At 55.9% G+C, this 12,255-nt stretch overlaps 1 protein-coding gene across 1 annotated transcript in view; it reads right to left on the minus strand.

Annotated features, from left to right (window-relative positions):
* The window catches only part of FAIM2 (Fas apoptotic inhibitory molecule 2), a 29,708-nt gene extending 18,503 nt beyond the window's left edge, over positions 1 to 11,205 (minus strand). Inside the window, exons 1-5 of the mRNA XM_082635998.1 lie at positions 11,107 to 11,205; positions 7,591 to 7,786; positions 4,824 to 4,927; positions 4,342 to 4,406; positions 3,821 to 3,874 (exon numbers count right to left, since the gene is read on the minus strand). Of these exons, the coding sequence (XP_082492124.1) occupies positions 3,821 to 3,874; positions 4,342 to 4,406; positions 4,824 to 4,927; positions 7,591 to 7,786; positions 11,107 to 11,121 (434 nt within the window). The 5' untranslated portion in view covers positions 11,122 to 11,205. The remainder of the gene's footprint in view (positions 1 to 3,820; positions 3,875 to 4,341; positions 4,407 to 4,823; positions 4,928 to 7,590; positions 7,787 to 11,106) is intronic.
* Positions 11,206 to 12,255: the final 1,050 nt, after the last annotated feature.

The following is a 12,255-nucleotide window of genomic DNA, read 5'->3' on the forward strand; positions in this document are numbered from 1 at the left end:
GTCGGGTCATCTCTATCTGGTCCTTCTGCCTCCAGCCCTGCCTTCCACTCTCCAAGCTACAGGCAGATCCCATCATGTGACTCTCCTGTTTAAAATTCCAAAGAGCTGGTGATGCCCTGCGTGATCCGCCCCCGCCTACCTCTCCAGCCCATCCCGCACCGCACTCCGCCCCTCCATCTACTCTCTCATTGCCCTCTGCACCCCTCACAGCGTGCCCACCACTCTCTGCCCCTGCTGGAAAGGACCGACTGGCGAGGATGCCTGGGGCTGAGGTTGGAGGGGCTTCCTCTGTGCACCACGGGCATAACTCAACCAAAGCCTGCACCCCACACCCCATGGGTCTGCTCATCTGATCCCCACCCAGATGTAGCATCTGGAACAACCTATCGTCCAACCCAGGGCCTGGCACGGGTTAGGCGATCTTTAAATATTTCTGGATGAAATGTGAAAGCACAGGGAATGTAGGGGTTGAGACAAGCCTATTGGATTTGGTAAATAGGAGCCCTCCATCCTCACCCTCTCCTATTCTTCAGTGGTTCTCAAATGATGCATCACGGCTGTCACAGTGATGGAGGGGTTCTCAGTGCCAGGGCCAGGGCTGCAGGCCATCCTGCTCCATGAGGAACAGTGCAGTCGTCCTGCCCCAGTTGTTAAGAAATACCCCAGCATCTGCTCTCTTTCGGTCTCCCTTGAGTCACCAGTCACTTTGACAACAATAACGATAATAATAATACCCTTGTCTTTGTGTATCCTGGGTGTGGGGCCTGTCTCCCTGGCCAGACTGGAAGCTTCCTGAGGGCAGGGCCCAGCCTCCTTGTCTCTCTGGTCCAGAGCTCCTCAACCCTCAAGACGAGTGGTCGGGAGGAAGGGCAGAGGGACGGATGACCTGGAGCGTGTGGGGCAGTTTGGGAGCCTGACCCTCACGTTTCACATCCCAGCTCTGCCGCCACTATCGTGTGACCTTGAACAGCTACTTCACTGCAGAGCTCCAGCTTCCTGCTTTGTAAAACGGGAATACTGGTACCAACTCACTGGGCTGTAGCGAGGACTGAACGAGAGCGTGCAGTCCAGCCTTGAGCACAGAGCCTGGCACTGGGTAGGGACCTGAAGATGGGAGCTGTTATTATTATAACTAGAACCTGGCTAACTGACAGCTTCCTGGAGAGGCTCGGACCCACCTCCCCCAAGTCTGGTCTCACACTTTTCCTTCTCTGTCCGGTCCCCCCACCTCCACCCCACAGCCCTTACTCCTCCCCCGCACGGTAGGGAGGCCCGCAGTTCCCGCTGCCAAGGCTCATAAGGCAAGAGCCCACTGAGGGAGATGATTGGGGCCTGGAGAAAGCGTGGGCTGGGGGAGGGGGGTGGTGCTGGAAGGCTGCCATCCCAGGGAGCGAAGACTAAGTCACAGAAGAAGTGAAAGACAGACTTGCTTGTCAGAGCCTGGGCCCCAGGGCCTGAGCTAGAGCCGTGGTCTGTTTACAGAATGTCAAGACCGAGGCATGAGGCTCAGGTGGAGGCCAGGGTCCAAACCCAGTGTCCTCCCCCAACTCATGATGCTCCAGGGCCAGTCCCAGGCTGCGGGGAGGCAGCAGAGCGTGGAGGGGAAGTGCACGAGCTTCTCAATCAGAAAGACAGGGTTCAATCCTGGCTCTGCTGCTTAGGAAGCAACATCTTCTCTCTGAGCCCCAATTTTCTCATATATAAAATGGGGATAATAACAGTATCTGCCTCGTAGGGCTGTTGTTAAGGATCAAATGAAGAATATCTGCAACTCACATGGCACAGTGCTTCATACATAGAAAAAGACCTGTTTTATTCTTACTGCTATTAAGGGCTTGGTATTTGGAGGACGTGAGACCCACTAGGTGTCAGACCTGCTAGGTCTCAGACCCAGAGGCAGACTCAGGACTGGACAGCAACGTGGGGAGGGGCAGGGCGGGGCAGAGCAACAGGCTGGCTCTCTAGAGGGCAAGGCAGCATCTTGGTGGTGAATTCCCAAGCACCTTTAAGGCTTTGCGATGCTCCATGGAAAGCACACGGTCCACGCCCACTTCCGACTTCTCTCCACACCCACCCACCCGAGTCTGGGACAGCATCTGTTTTCTGCCTGGAGCTGTTGAGGAGGAAGGACCTCTCACCATTCAGAGGTCAAATTCTCACACCATCCTCAGTGGGGTGGACTCTGCCCTCAATTCTAGAGCCTGCTTATTCTTGGACTGTCCCTCTGCCACCATCTGCTTAGGGCACAGAGTCCCAAAGACCCTCCCGCAGGAGGCCTGACGAGGGGCCTGGGGACCGCATTCCCGAGGTGGCAGGGCGCAGAGGCTGCCAGGCGGTGCTGACATGCCGGGAGCCATGCCAACCCGCCACGGGGGCTGGCCGGGGTGGCAGTCCCTGGGGCCTCATCAGCTTTAGCCTACAGTGGCCCCCGTCCCCCACGACGCCCGCCCCCCTGCCTGGTCTGCAGACAGGCCCTCTGTCCTGTGCCCTAAGAGAGGCTCTGGGTGTGAATGTCCCCTCCCCTGGGACCCCCAACTTGGCTGAGCTTCTCCTCCACTCCTCTGCTCCTCTGGGGAGCCCCAGAGGCCAGGATGTCTCCTTCCTGTCAGCCTTTGGCTGGCTTCTGTTAACTGGAGGCCCACTCTGGGACTGTTCTAGGCTCGGGTGGTCCAGGAGGCTCTGGGCTGAGCCTACGTTCCCACCAGATCCCCATCCAGGAACAGGCCTGGGACAGCTGTAGTGTGCAAGCTCCTTGGGTGGCCATTCAGAGCCTCCACCCCAGAAGGCCTCACTGCTCTCTGGGATGTCCCGATTCCCCTCACGGAGCCTTGCAGTGCTCCGCCAGCCTGGTCCCTAATTTACCCAATGTACCACGTGCACTCCCACTCCCATGCTTTTGCTTAAGTCACCCCAGTCCCCAGGCCTCTTGGCTCATCCTTTGAGGCGCACCCACTGACATGGACTGAGGGCTCCCCCTCCTCTGAACGCTGCTCTTTCATAGGCTGCCTTGTATGCCCACCACCTTCCCCTGCAGAGGCCTCCTCCCCACCAGCTCCAGTTCTGGCCTGGGCTCACAGAGGGTGCTGAAGGAGACTTTGCTGACAGTAGTTCTGCTTTGAACAGGGTGGTCCGGCCTGGAAGTATCCAGAATGACTCCTTAATTGCCCACATAGGAAGGCCAGAATAACCTCTCAAGTTACCTGCCGTGCTCCTTAAAGAGTAGAGTATACAAGCAGGAACCAGCTGCTCGAGGGGAAGGGAGTCTGCCAAACAGAGGGATTAAGAGTACAAGCCTCAACCTGAAGCTTGGGTTTGAATCCCAGCTCTACCACTGCCTACCTGGGTGACCTTGGGCAAATTACTCAACCTCTCTGAGACTTAGTTTTCTGAGGAGTGAATGCAACGCTGCATATCATGCACGTAGAACAATGCCCAGCCCTTACTAGGCACTTTGTAAGTGGTAGCTCTTATGATTAATAATTCACAAGCATTAATAACAACTATATGTTAATACTGAGTAGCAACATTATCATTAGTGTGGGCCAAGGTGGCCCAGCCCCCCTTCTCCTCCAGGCCAAGGTCTGGGTCTCCCTAGCCATGACCCCAGTTCCACCCTTCCCTCCTTGGGCAGGCACCAGAACCAACACTGATCTCCTCCTCTCCCCCTCAGCTCTAAACACCCCAGAAGGCCCCTTCTGGCCATGCTCTTGTGAGGCAGTTCCTACGGGATGGGGAGAGGTCATGGGCTGGGATTCTGTCAGCGGCGATTTCCCACCTTGGCTGCGGAGGGTGTTCTGGGAAGGAGTCTAGGTATACTTACTAGGATGCCCAGTACCAGCCTGGGTTGGCCTGGACATAGTCCTTAACGGGGTCACTGCAGAGAAGGGAGGGAGAGAGAATCAGAATTTACCCTCTGTCTCCATTTCTGGTTCAACAGCTACACCTGCCCCCCCCCCGCCCCACCCCTGCCAGTTCACAGGACTCAACTCAAGAGGAAGAAAGGAGAGACCACACCCCTGGTGGGGGAGGGAGCTCCAGCCACAGTCTCCCAGTCTCAGGCTGAGACTTGGATGCGCCCAGGTGTAGGGCTGCTGCATCTGAGAGGAACGACTGCTTCACAGACACCTGCAGGTCCAGAAAGCATGGGACCACCCCCTGCTGGACGGAGGACCCCTCCCTGTGCACGGTCTAAGGTTCTTCCCAGCATGAGGTGGGCCGCTGCCCTGCACCAACATCTTCAGGCGGACGGTTCTAAGAACAGTCTGACTCTGGACCCTCCTCCCCAGGCCGAGACCTGGCGCCACCACCCGTGGAACGTGCTGGTCCACACAGCCAACTCACCAGAAGGTAAAGAGAGCCACGACACCCAAGGTCACCAGCAGCTGGATCAGCAGAATGGTATAGACCTGGGGGTGGGAGGGGGTTCCGCTCAGCTTGGGGGGCCCTGTTGGGGGCCAGAGAGGCTCAGGCCCCCAGCAAGGCTCAGGGAGACCCCAACTTCCTGGCGACTCGATCTACCCTGCAGACCCGCATCCTGGGCCTTCCACCCTCCTTTTTAGGGGGCATCGGAATGAATCCAGGACAAGGCGAAAGGACAGCAAAGACGCTCCAGAGCCCACACCCATGGGATCTGGAGAGAAGAGACCACGTGTTCAGCCATAGCAGGGGGCAGTGGGCACCCCAACTTCCCAGTAGGTGCCGTCAGCTGGCATCACAAGGATGGGGAGAGGGATGGCCTCTGGGCAGGAGGCTGGGCCAGCGGCTTCTCGAGAGGCTCCCCCCACCCAGCTTCCCAGTCTGGGAGAGTTGGGGGAGGCAGTTACCTTTCTGATGAAGACTCTGCGGACGTTCTGGTCGTCCCAACTGAAGGTGGTGAAGAGCTCATGGTCTCCGGTGGGGAAACCACTCTCATAGCTAGAGCTGCTGCCTGGGTGGGCAGGGGGAGGGCCATGAGTGCTCCCACACACATAAACACCACCCCCAACGGCTCAGAGCTACCTTTTGTCAGACTGGCTTTCTGGACCAGGCAACGCCCTTCTCTCCAGCCCCATTCTCAAACCTCCTCCTGCCCACCCCATCCCATCCCACAGAGATCCCAGATCTCTCCCAGGTTGCCCCTCACCTTTCCTGTTCTGAGTCTGAGAAGGAACTGTCATCTCCCCTTCCCACCCCAAGCAGGGGCTCCCTGGGGCCCAAGCTCTGCCATACAAATGTGGCCCTTCCCTCTTGTGCCCCCCAACCCCCTTCCTGGACATTCTGCCTCCCTTGTGGCTGAGAATCAGAGAAGGACAGCCACTCTCCTGGGGCTACCTCACACATCCCAGAGTCAAAGGTCCTACCCTGGCTTGCTCTGAGGCCCCAGGGGTGGGAACTGGGGACTCGTAGGTGGGGTGGACCTGCTGGTGCTCCAGCTGAGAACCAGAGCTGGGGGGAGGCTGGAGGGGAAACAGAGCCAGGACAAGGGCAAGAAGTGGCGTGTGGGTGTGGGTGAAGTTTGGGGGCCTGGTCCCAGAACTCAGGCTTTCGGAAGAGTATGGGCTCTGTAAGCAAACACGCGGATCCCTCCCCAAGACTGACTAGCTGTGTGACCTTAAGCAAGTCACCAGCCTTCTTTGTGTCTTCTGTGATATGGCTTGGTGATACCCACCTCATGGGGATGAAACGAGATAAAAGTGAAAGCTCTGTGCCTGATGCTGACGACACCACCCTCTCTCTTTCATCCCTCGCCTGGGTCATTCCTAAGGCCTCAGGTGTGTCCACTCTGCTCTCCACCATCCCTGCCAGTTCTCCATGACCTTCCCCTCCACAGCAAGAGCCTGTCCTGGCCTTTCAAATCTGACCTCGGCAACTGTCCCGCTTCAAACTCTTTGATGGCTCCTCACTGCCTTTTACTCAAGTTCAAGTTCCTTAACAAAGCCTCCTCAGCGTCCCACGAGTCCTCCAGCCCCACTGCACACTACTCCCTTCTACTTATCTCCAGCCTGACTATATTTTTTTCAGCAATGTGCTCTCTTGCCTCTGGGCCCCTGCACATTCTTTCTTTCAGCCTTGGACACCCATTTTCCCACCTCTTCACCAAGCTAATACATGCCATCCTTCAGGACTCCCCTCATGGATACCCCTTCCTTCAGGAAGTCTTCCCTGTCAGGTGGGTTAGTTGAACTGCCAAGGCCTCCATCACTGCCTTTCACCATGTGGTAATCATCCTTTTACTTGTCTACACTGTCAGCTCTGTGAGGGAAGGGCTTGCAAATCAATGCATCCCCAGAAATTAGCTCAGTGCCAGACACGGTGCCTAGTGCACGCTTAGTAAATGTTTGTCACATGCTGATTGAAATGAGCTGCCTTCCTCTGCCCTGACAGTTCATTGGAAAACATTCCTTAAGGCAGCCAGTCCTGGCAACCAGGATATGGGAAATGAGGAAGGGGGAGGGAGGTGGACCCACTGCCAACCTGGGGCTTGGAGACCCTAAATCTCTTATCCTTCACTCCTTCATGTTCTGTCCACGTCCCCCACCAAAGCCCAAATGGCCAGGCCACAGAGGGGGAGAAAAGGAGAGAAAAAGCAGTCCTGTGGGTGTCAGGGGCAGGAGGAAGGGCTCCCATGAACACCAGACCTTCAGGGGTCCTCCAGTAGATCACAATGGGGTGGGTCCGCTTGGGTCCGGGCGGAGGGCCTTTGTAGTGGGAGGTATGGACCATGGTGGCCACTCCTCGTGAGTAAAGACTGAGGCATTGTCCCCAGGATCTCTTCTAGAATTCTGCTGTGGGTGGGGGTGGGGTGAAAAGGTGGGGGAGGGGGTCGAGGGGGCTGAGGAAGACTTCCTTGCAGCTTGCGGGAGCTGTACACGTTCCCAGCCCTGAGGCAAAGCTCCCACAGGCTGCCACACTGAACAGAGGGCCCCCTACCAGCCCGATTCTTAGTCTGCAAGGAGCTGGCATCAGCCCGGGTGGGTCGGCCTAGGAATTGTGCCTGGCCGTGAGGGACGCTAAGGCTGGCATCCACACACCTTCCCCACATCGTGCTCTCCCGCCCCCAGTTAAGGCCTGGGGGAGGGTAGAGAGACAAGGAGAGTGATGGGTGAAGTGGATCCTCAGCCCCCCCAACTAAACAACCCTGGGGCCTCCATGCGGACAGGTTTCAGATCAGCCAGCATGTCAGCAAACTGCACTCACGCTCACAGCAAGCCAGCCCCAGCTGAGGCCACAGTTAGCTGCAGCCTCGTACTGCTCCTTCCTGTGTCCACTCTGACCTCTCTCACTCCCTCTCTGCATCCCTTTCTTCTAGAACAGCCCCTGGTTTTTCTCCCCCATCTGTCCCCTCCTTTTGCCCTAGCCTGGTGACTTGAAAATGCCCCTCTTCCCCATCCAAGAGAACTATGACTGCAGAAACTGTGTCCCTCCTTCTTCATGGAGTTCTCCTTGACCTACCCTCAGAACAGCCCTCCAAATCCCAAACCTTTGCCATCAGAGCCTCATACAACAACCACACAGTGCATCTATTTCTGGGCAACTTCTTCCTTCGCAGGTTTTCCATCTGGGCCCACCATTCCCTCTGATGCTCCAGCCTCCGGGAGCTGAGAGACTTACTAGGGTCCACGTAGGCCCAGCTGGGGTGGAGAGGCACAGCCGAGGGGGCTGGCGGGAAAACTCCTGCCTTCAGCCCCTCCCCAGAGGTGGCCTCCTCATAGGAGGGTGGGGCCGAAGGCACCGCTGGAGCCTCCTTCTTCTCACCATTCGCCTGCTGCTGCCCCTCTGTCCCGGGGGCCTTGTTAGCCACAGAGAGCTGTGGAGTAGAGGCAGAGAGAGACAGTCACCAGGGAGAGGGCACCTTCTAAGTCCTCTTCCCCAGCCCCTCAATTTCTGGAACTTCCATGGGTACTTTCTCACCTGCACTAGGAACGGTAGTGGTGCAGACAAGAACCTCCCTATTTTATGTGGGGTATATATACAATGGAATATTATTCAGCCTTAAAAAAGAAGGAATTCCTGTCATTTGCAACAACATGGATGAATCTGGAGGACATCACGCTCAGTGAAATAAGCCAGACACAGAAAGACAAAAACTGCAGGATCTCACTTATATGTAGAATCTAAAATTGTCGAACTCATAGAAGCACAGAGTAGAATGGTGGTTGCCAGGGTCTGGGGGTTGGGGGGAATGGAGAGATACTGGTCAAAGGGCACAAAGTTTCAGTTATGCACGATGAAAAAGTTCTGGAGATCTAATTACAGCCTGGTGACTATAGTTAACAATACTGTATTGTGTACTTGAAATTTGCTGAGAGGGTAGATCATAAGTGTTCTTGCCACACACACACACATACACACACAGAAGGTAACTATGTGAAGTGATGGATGTGTTAACTAGCTTGATTGTGGTAATCATTCCGCAAGCTATATGTATATCAAAATATCTCACACCTTAGATACATACAATTTCTATTTGTCAATTACACCCCCAATAAATCTGGAAAAAAAAGAATCTCCCTATTTTACAGATGGGAGAACTGAGCTCCAGGGGTGTCAGGGCTGGCCAGGGGCACACACTGGAGCTGGGATAAGAACTGAGGAAGGAGAAAATTCTTAGGAGAGCCCACCATTGGTGGTCACTATCCCCGGGGCAGGGACTGGCGCTATATGGTTCCACCGTTTCCCTGGGGTCCAGGGAAGGGCCTGGCACAGAGTAGTAGGCCCTTAAAAGTATTACTGAATGAAAGGTCCTCTCATCGAATCTCCCTGCTACCTTGCTCGTTGTATTTTGATCCCTGTTTTTTAATGAAGGGACTGAGGATCAGAGAGGAAGAATGACTCAGAGCTACACATGGCCCACCGGGCTGCAGAGCCCAGGCACCGTCCACTGGGGCTGGCCTCCTTCTGCTGGGCTGGAGATGACCAAGGAGGGTGGGGATGGGAGAGCAGGGAAACAGAAAGGGGAGAGGAGAGGGAAAAAAGAGGAAGAGGGGGACTTCCCTGGCAGTCCAGTGGTGAAGACTCCATGCTTCTACTGCAGGGGGCATGGGTTCAATCCCTGGTCAGGGAACTAAGATCCCGCACGCTGTGGGCAGCGCAAAGGAAAAAAAAAAAAGAGGAAGAGGAATGGGGGCTGCAGGGGAGCAGAGAGTCAAGGCCCCTGGCTAAGAGTCCATTCTGACCCCACGCTATTGGAACCTCAGCCTCTCCCTCAAACCAGAACAGAATCTGACTGTCACTGATGGAAGGGAAAGCACCTCGTCATTCAGCCCCTTCCTTCATCTTACAGATGAGGAAACCGAGGCCCAGTGGGAAATATCCCATGGCAGGTTGAAAATTCAAGTCTATTTACACTCAGATATGGCCCCGGTTAAAATGTGCAAAGCTAAATGTGCAAAGCTAAAATGTGCAAATTTAGCTTTGGTGAGAAGATAGGGGCTGGGAGGGCCCGAATGATGCCACCAGGGAAGGGAAGATTGGGGAGGCGGGGATGGTATGAAAACTGAAACATCACCAAAAGGACTGAACCTCAGAAAACAAATGGGATCTAGGTCTGGTTCCAAAAAGAATGAGTTAAACCTGCAGGGCCACTGAGGAAGGCTACAAAGTTCCTTCTTTGCGGGAAGCGCCTAGCTGAGGCAGCCCAGAGATGGACAAGCACCGGAAGGTTTCTGCTTCCATCCAGCCCTGAGGATGACCGAACTGGAGGGGTCTTTTCCATCATCAGAAAGCCTGGGAGCAAGCTGGGGGTGAGGGGCAGAGGAGGCAGGGGCAATACATTCACCTCAGGACAGGAAGCAGCGTCAGCAAAGTGACTGGTGGAGGTGGAGGTGGGAAATGGAGAGAATCTGCAGAGCGGGGAGCTCTTCATTTTCCCCATGGTGAACCCCACCCCTGCATCCTTAGGGAAGGGCCTCAGAACCCAGGCCTGTGGGAGTAGGGCCCAGGCTCATCCCTCCCACTCCCCAGCCCCCTTCATCACCCAGATCAGAAGGGTCATGCCCGGGAGAATCCATTTCAGCCCACCAGAACCAAGGTTCTCTGAGCCCAGACCCAGGGCTTGTGCCTGGGAAAAGGATTATCACCTCTGACTTCAGCCCGGTCCAGATTGGTCCTCCGCACCAACAACCACCCTGCTGACCCTAGGCCCTGGACCCCCAACATCCAGCATTACCAAGTGAAGTCTGTCCAAATGGCACGAGGTGGTATCACCCAATGACATCATTTTGAGGCCTGATGAGCTTAAAAAACAGTGAAAGGAGGGTCTGAGGGCCCAGGAAAGATGCCATTGGCTCTGAGGCTCATCTCTGAGAAAAGAAGGGGGAGTGGAGGGGAGGCCCTTCTTCTGTTTTCTCTGCCCAATCCTTAGCACCCCCAAGCAGAGGGCCAGAGGACCCTCCTTCTTTGCCCCAGGCCCTGGTGGTTGTATAATTCCACAGGCTATTGATGTTACATAACCCTACTAGGCCAGCCAAGTCCCTGCCCCAGACCCTCCCCTACACTTCAGGCCTAAAACAGGAACAAAAAGAGATGTTTTATCCGATCCCATTCAGTCCTATGTCTGGCCAAAGCCAAAACAAAAATTAGAACATCCTGAAGCAGGGTTGCCATAGGAACCCCCCAACCACAAGGGCTGTATCCAGATATGGAATAATGACAGGGAGTTTGGTGGGGCGGGGGGTTCTGTGGAGGGTGTAAAAGATGAGTATAATATGTTTGGGGTTGGGATTGGACAGAGTGGGGGTGCCCTATAGGGCCTGCCCCTCAGGGCTCACCCTGGGGATGCGCGCGCGCGCGCGCACACACACACACACACACACACACACACACACACACACGACACCTAAGCTGACTCCTTAAGGGGACATGGGCGTCTGTGAAGGCTCCTGTGATGCCAAAGCAATTGGTGGAATGTAGATGGGAGGAGAGGTGAGCCTGGTGGGCAGGAAGAGGCCACAACCCATTCCTTGAAACAGCCCTTTTGGGCCTCTGACTTCAACAAGGACCACGCAGGACCTTCGCATAAGAGCCAAGGGAGGATGCTTACAGTGGTCCTGAGAGTTTGCTTAGGATGACAGGGAGATGGGGGAACCAGAGGATGGAGGATGATGCAGGTGGGGGAGATGCCGGTACCTTTCCCTGTGTCATGGTGCCGTCTCTCCGGGAAGGGGTCCCTGAGGCAGGGGCGGCCGCTTGGGTCACCGCAGCCTGCCTGCGTCTCTTCCTTCCTCCGCGTGGGTTCTAGCAACATCCACTGCAGCCGGGCCAGGAGGACCGGAGCGTACCATCCAGACGCGGGGAGGGGGGCGGGAGATGGGGGGAGGAGGGGTCCAGGGCGGGCCTGGAGGCTGCGGCGGAGGCCTCTGCGGATTTGCAAGCGGAAGAGGAGGAGGCGGCGCAGAGCTCTTTCCTTCCACCCCCTCCTTCCTGTTATCCTCACCCCTCAGGGACCAGGCAGCTCTGCGCTGCGGAACTGGCCAAGTGGATGGGTCCAAGCGGGCGGGAGGAGGCACCGGGAGTCCATGACACCCGACCAGCTGATGCTGCCTGCCTGTAACTGGAGCTGGGTGTCAGGGCCTTATCTCTCCACCATCTTTGCCGCTGACAGGCTCCGTTGTACCTCTGCCTGTTTCCCCTCCCTCTTTGGATGCGGCCCTGGTTTCTCCATCACCACTTCCCCTCTCATCATCTCTATTTCATCATTCACGCTGGAGTGGCAAAAGTCTCCGATATCTTGTCTACCCTACCGTCTTCTAAAAGGCCCCCTGGGCCCTAAGTTCCTGTGGGCCTTCGGGCAAGCCATGTGGGCACCTCTCCTTGCCTCTCTTTTCTCACCTGGGAAAGGGGGTGGGACAGGCTCTGGAATAGGGAGGAGACAGATACAGGGGTGGTGGAGGCTGAGAATGGAGGGAAATGGGAGCAAGAGGCCCCTCCCTACCTTGTCACAGAGACATGGAGCTGGGAGAATGCAGCTTGTATTTTTTTCAACCCTGCTGGCACATTTTACCATATCTTTCTGGAGAGGCCTCTAGGTCTGTCTCAAAACCTCTCCAACCCCCTACACTGCTCCCTTTTTGCCTCCATTCTCAGCCTCCACCACCCCTGTATCTGTCTCCTCCCTATTCCAGAGCCTGTCCCACCCCCTTTCCCAGTCTTATCCTTGGGACTCGGCCATCACCGGGCCTTGTTTTCTGCAGTTGCTGCAGTGTTACCGTGGGATTTGCAATCTCAAGAGCTGGGCTCGAGTCCCAATTTAGTCACCCACTGGCCGTGTGACTTTGA

This window comes from Mesoplodon mirus (genome assembly GCF_964341445.2).
Source record: "Mesoplodon mirus genome assembly, chromosome: 11".
Lineage (NCBI taxonomy): Eukaryota > Metazoa > Chordata > Mammalia > Artiodactyla > Ziphiidae > Mesoplodon > Mesoplodon mirus.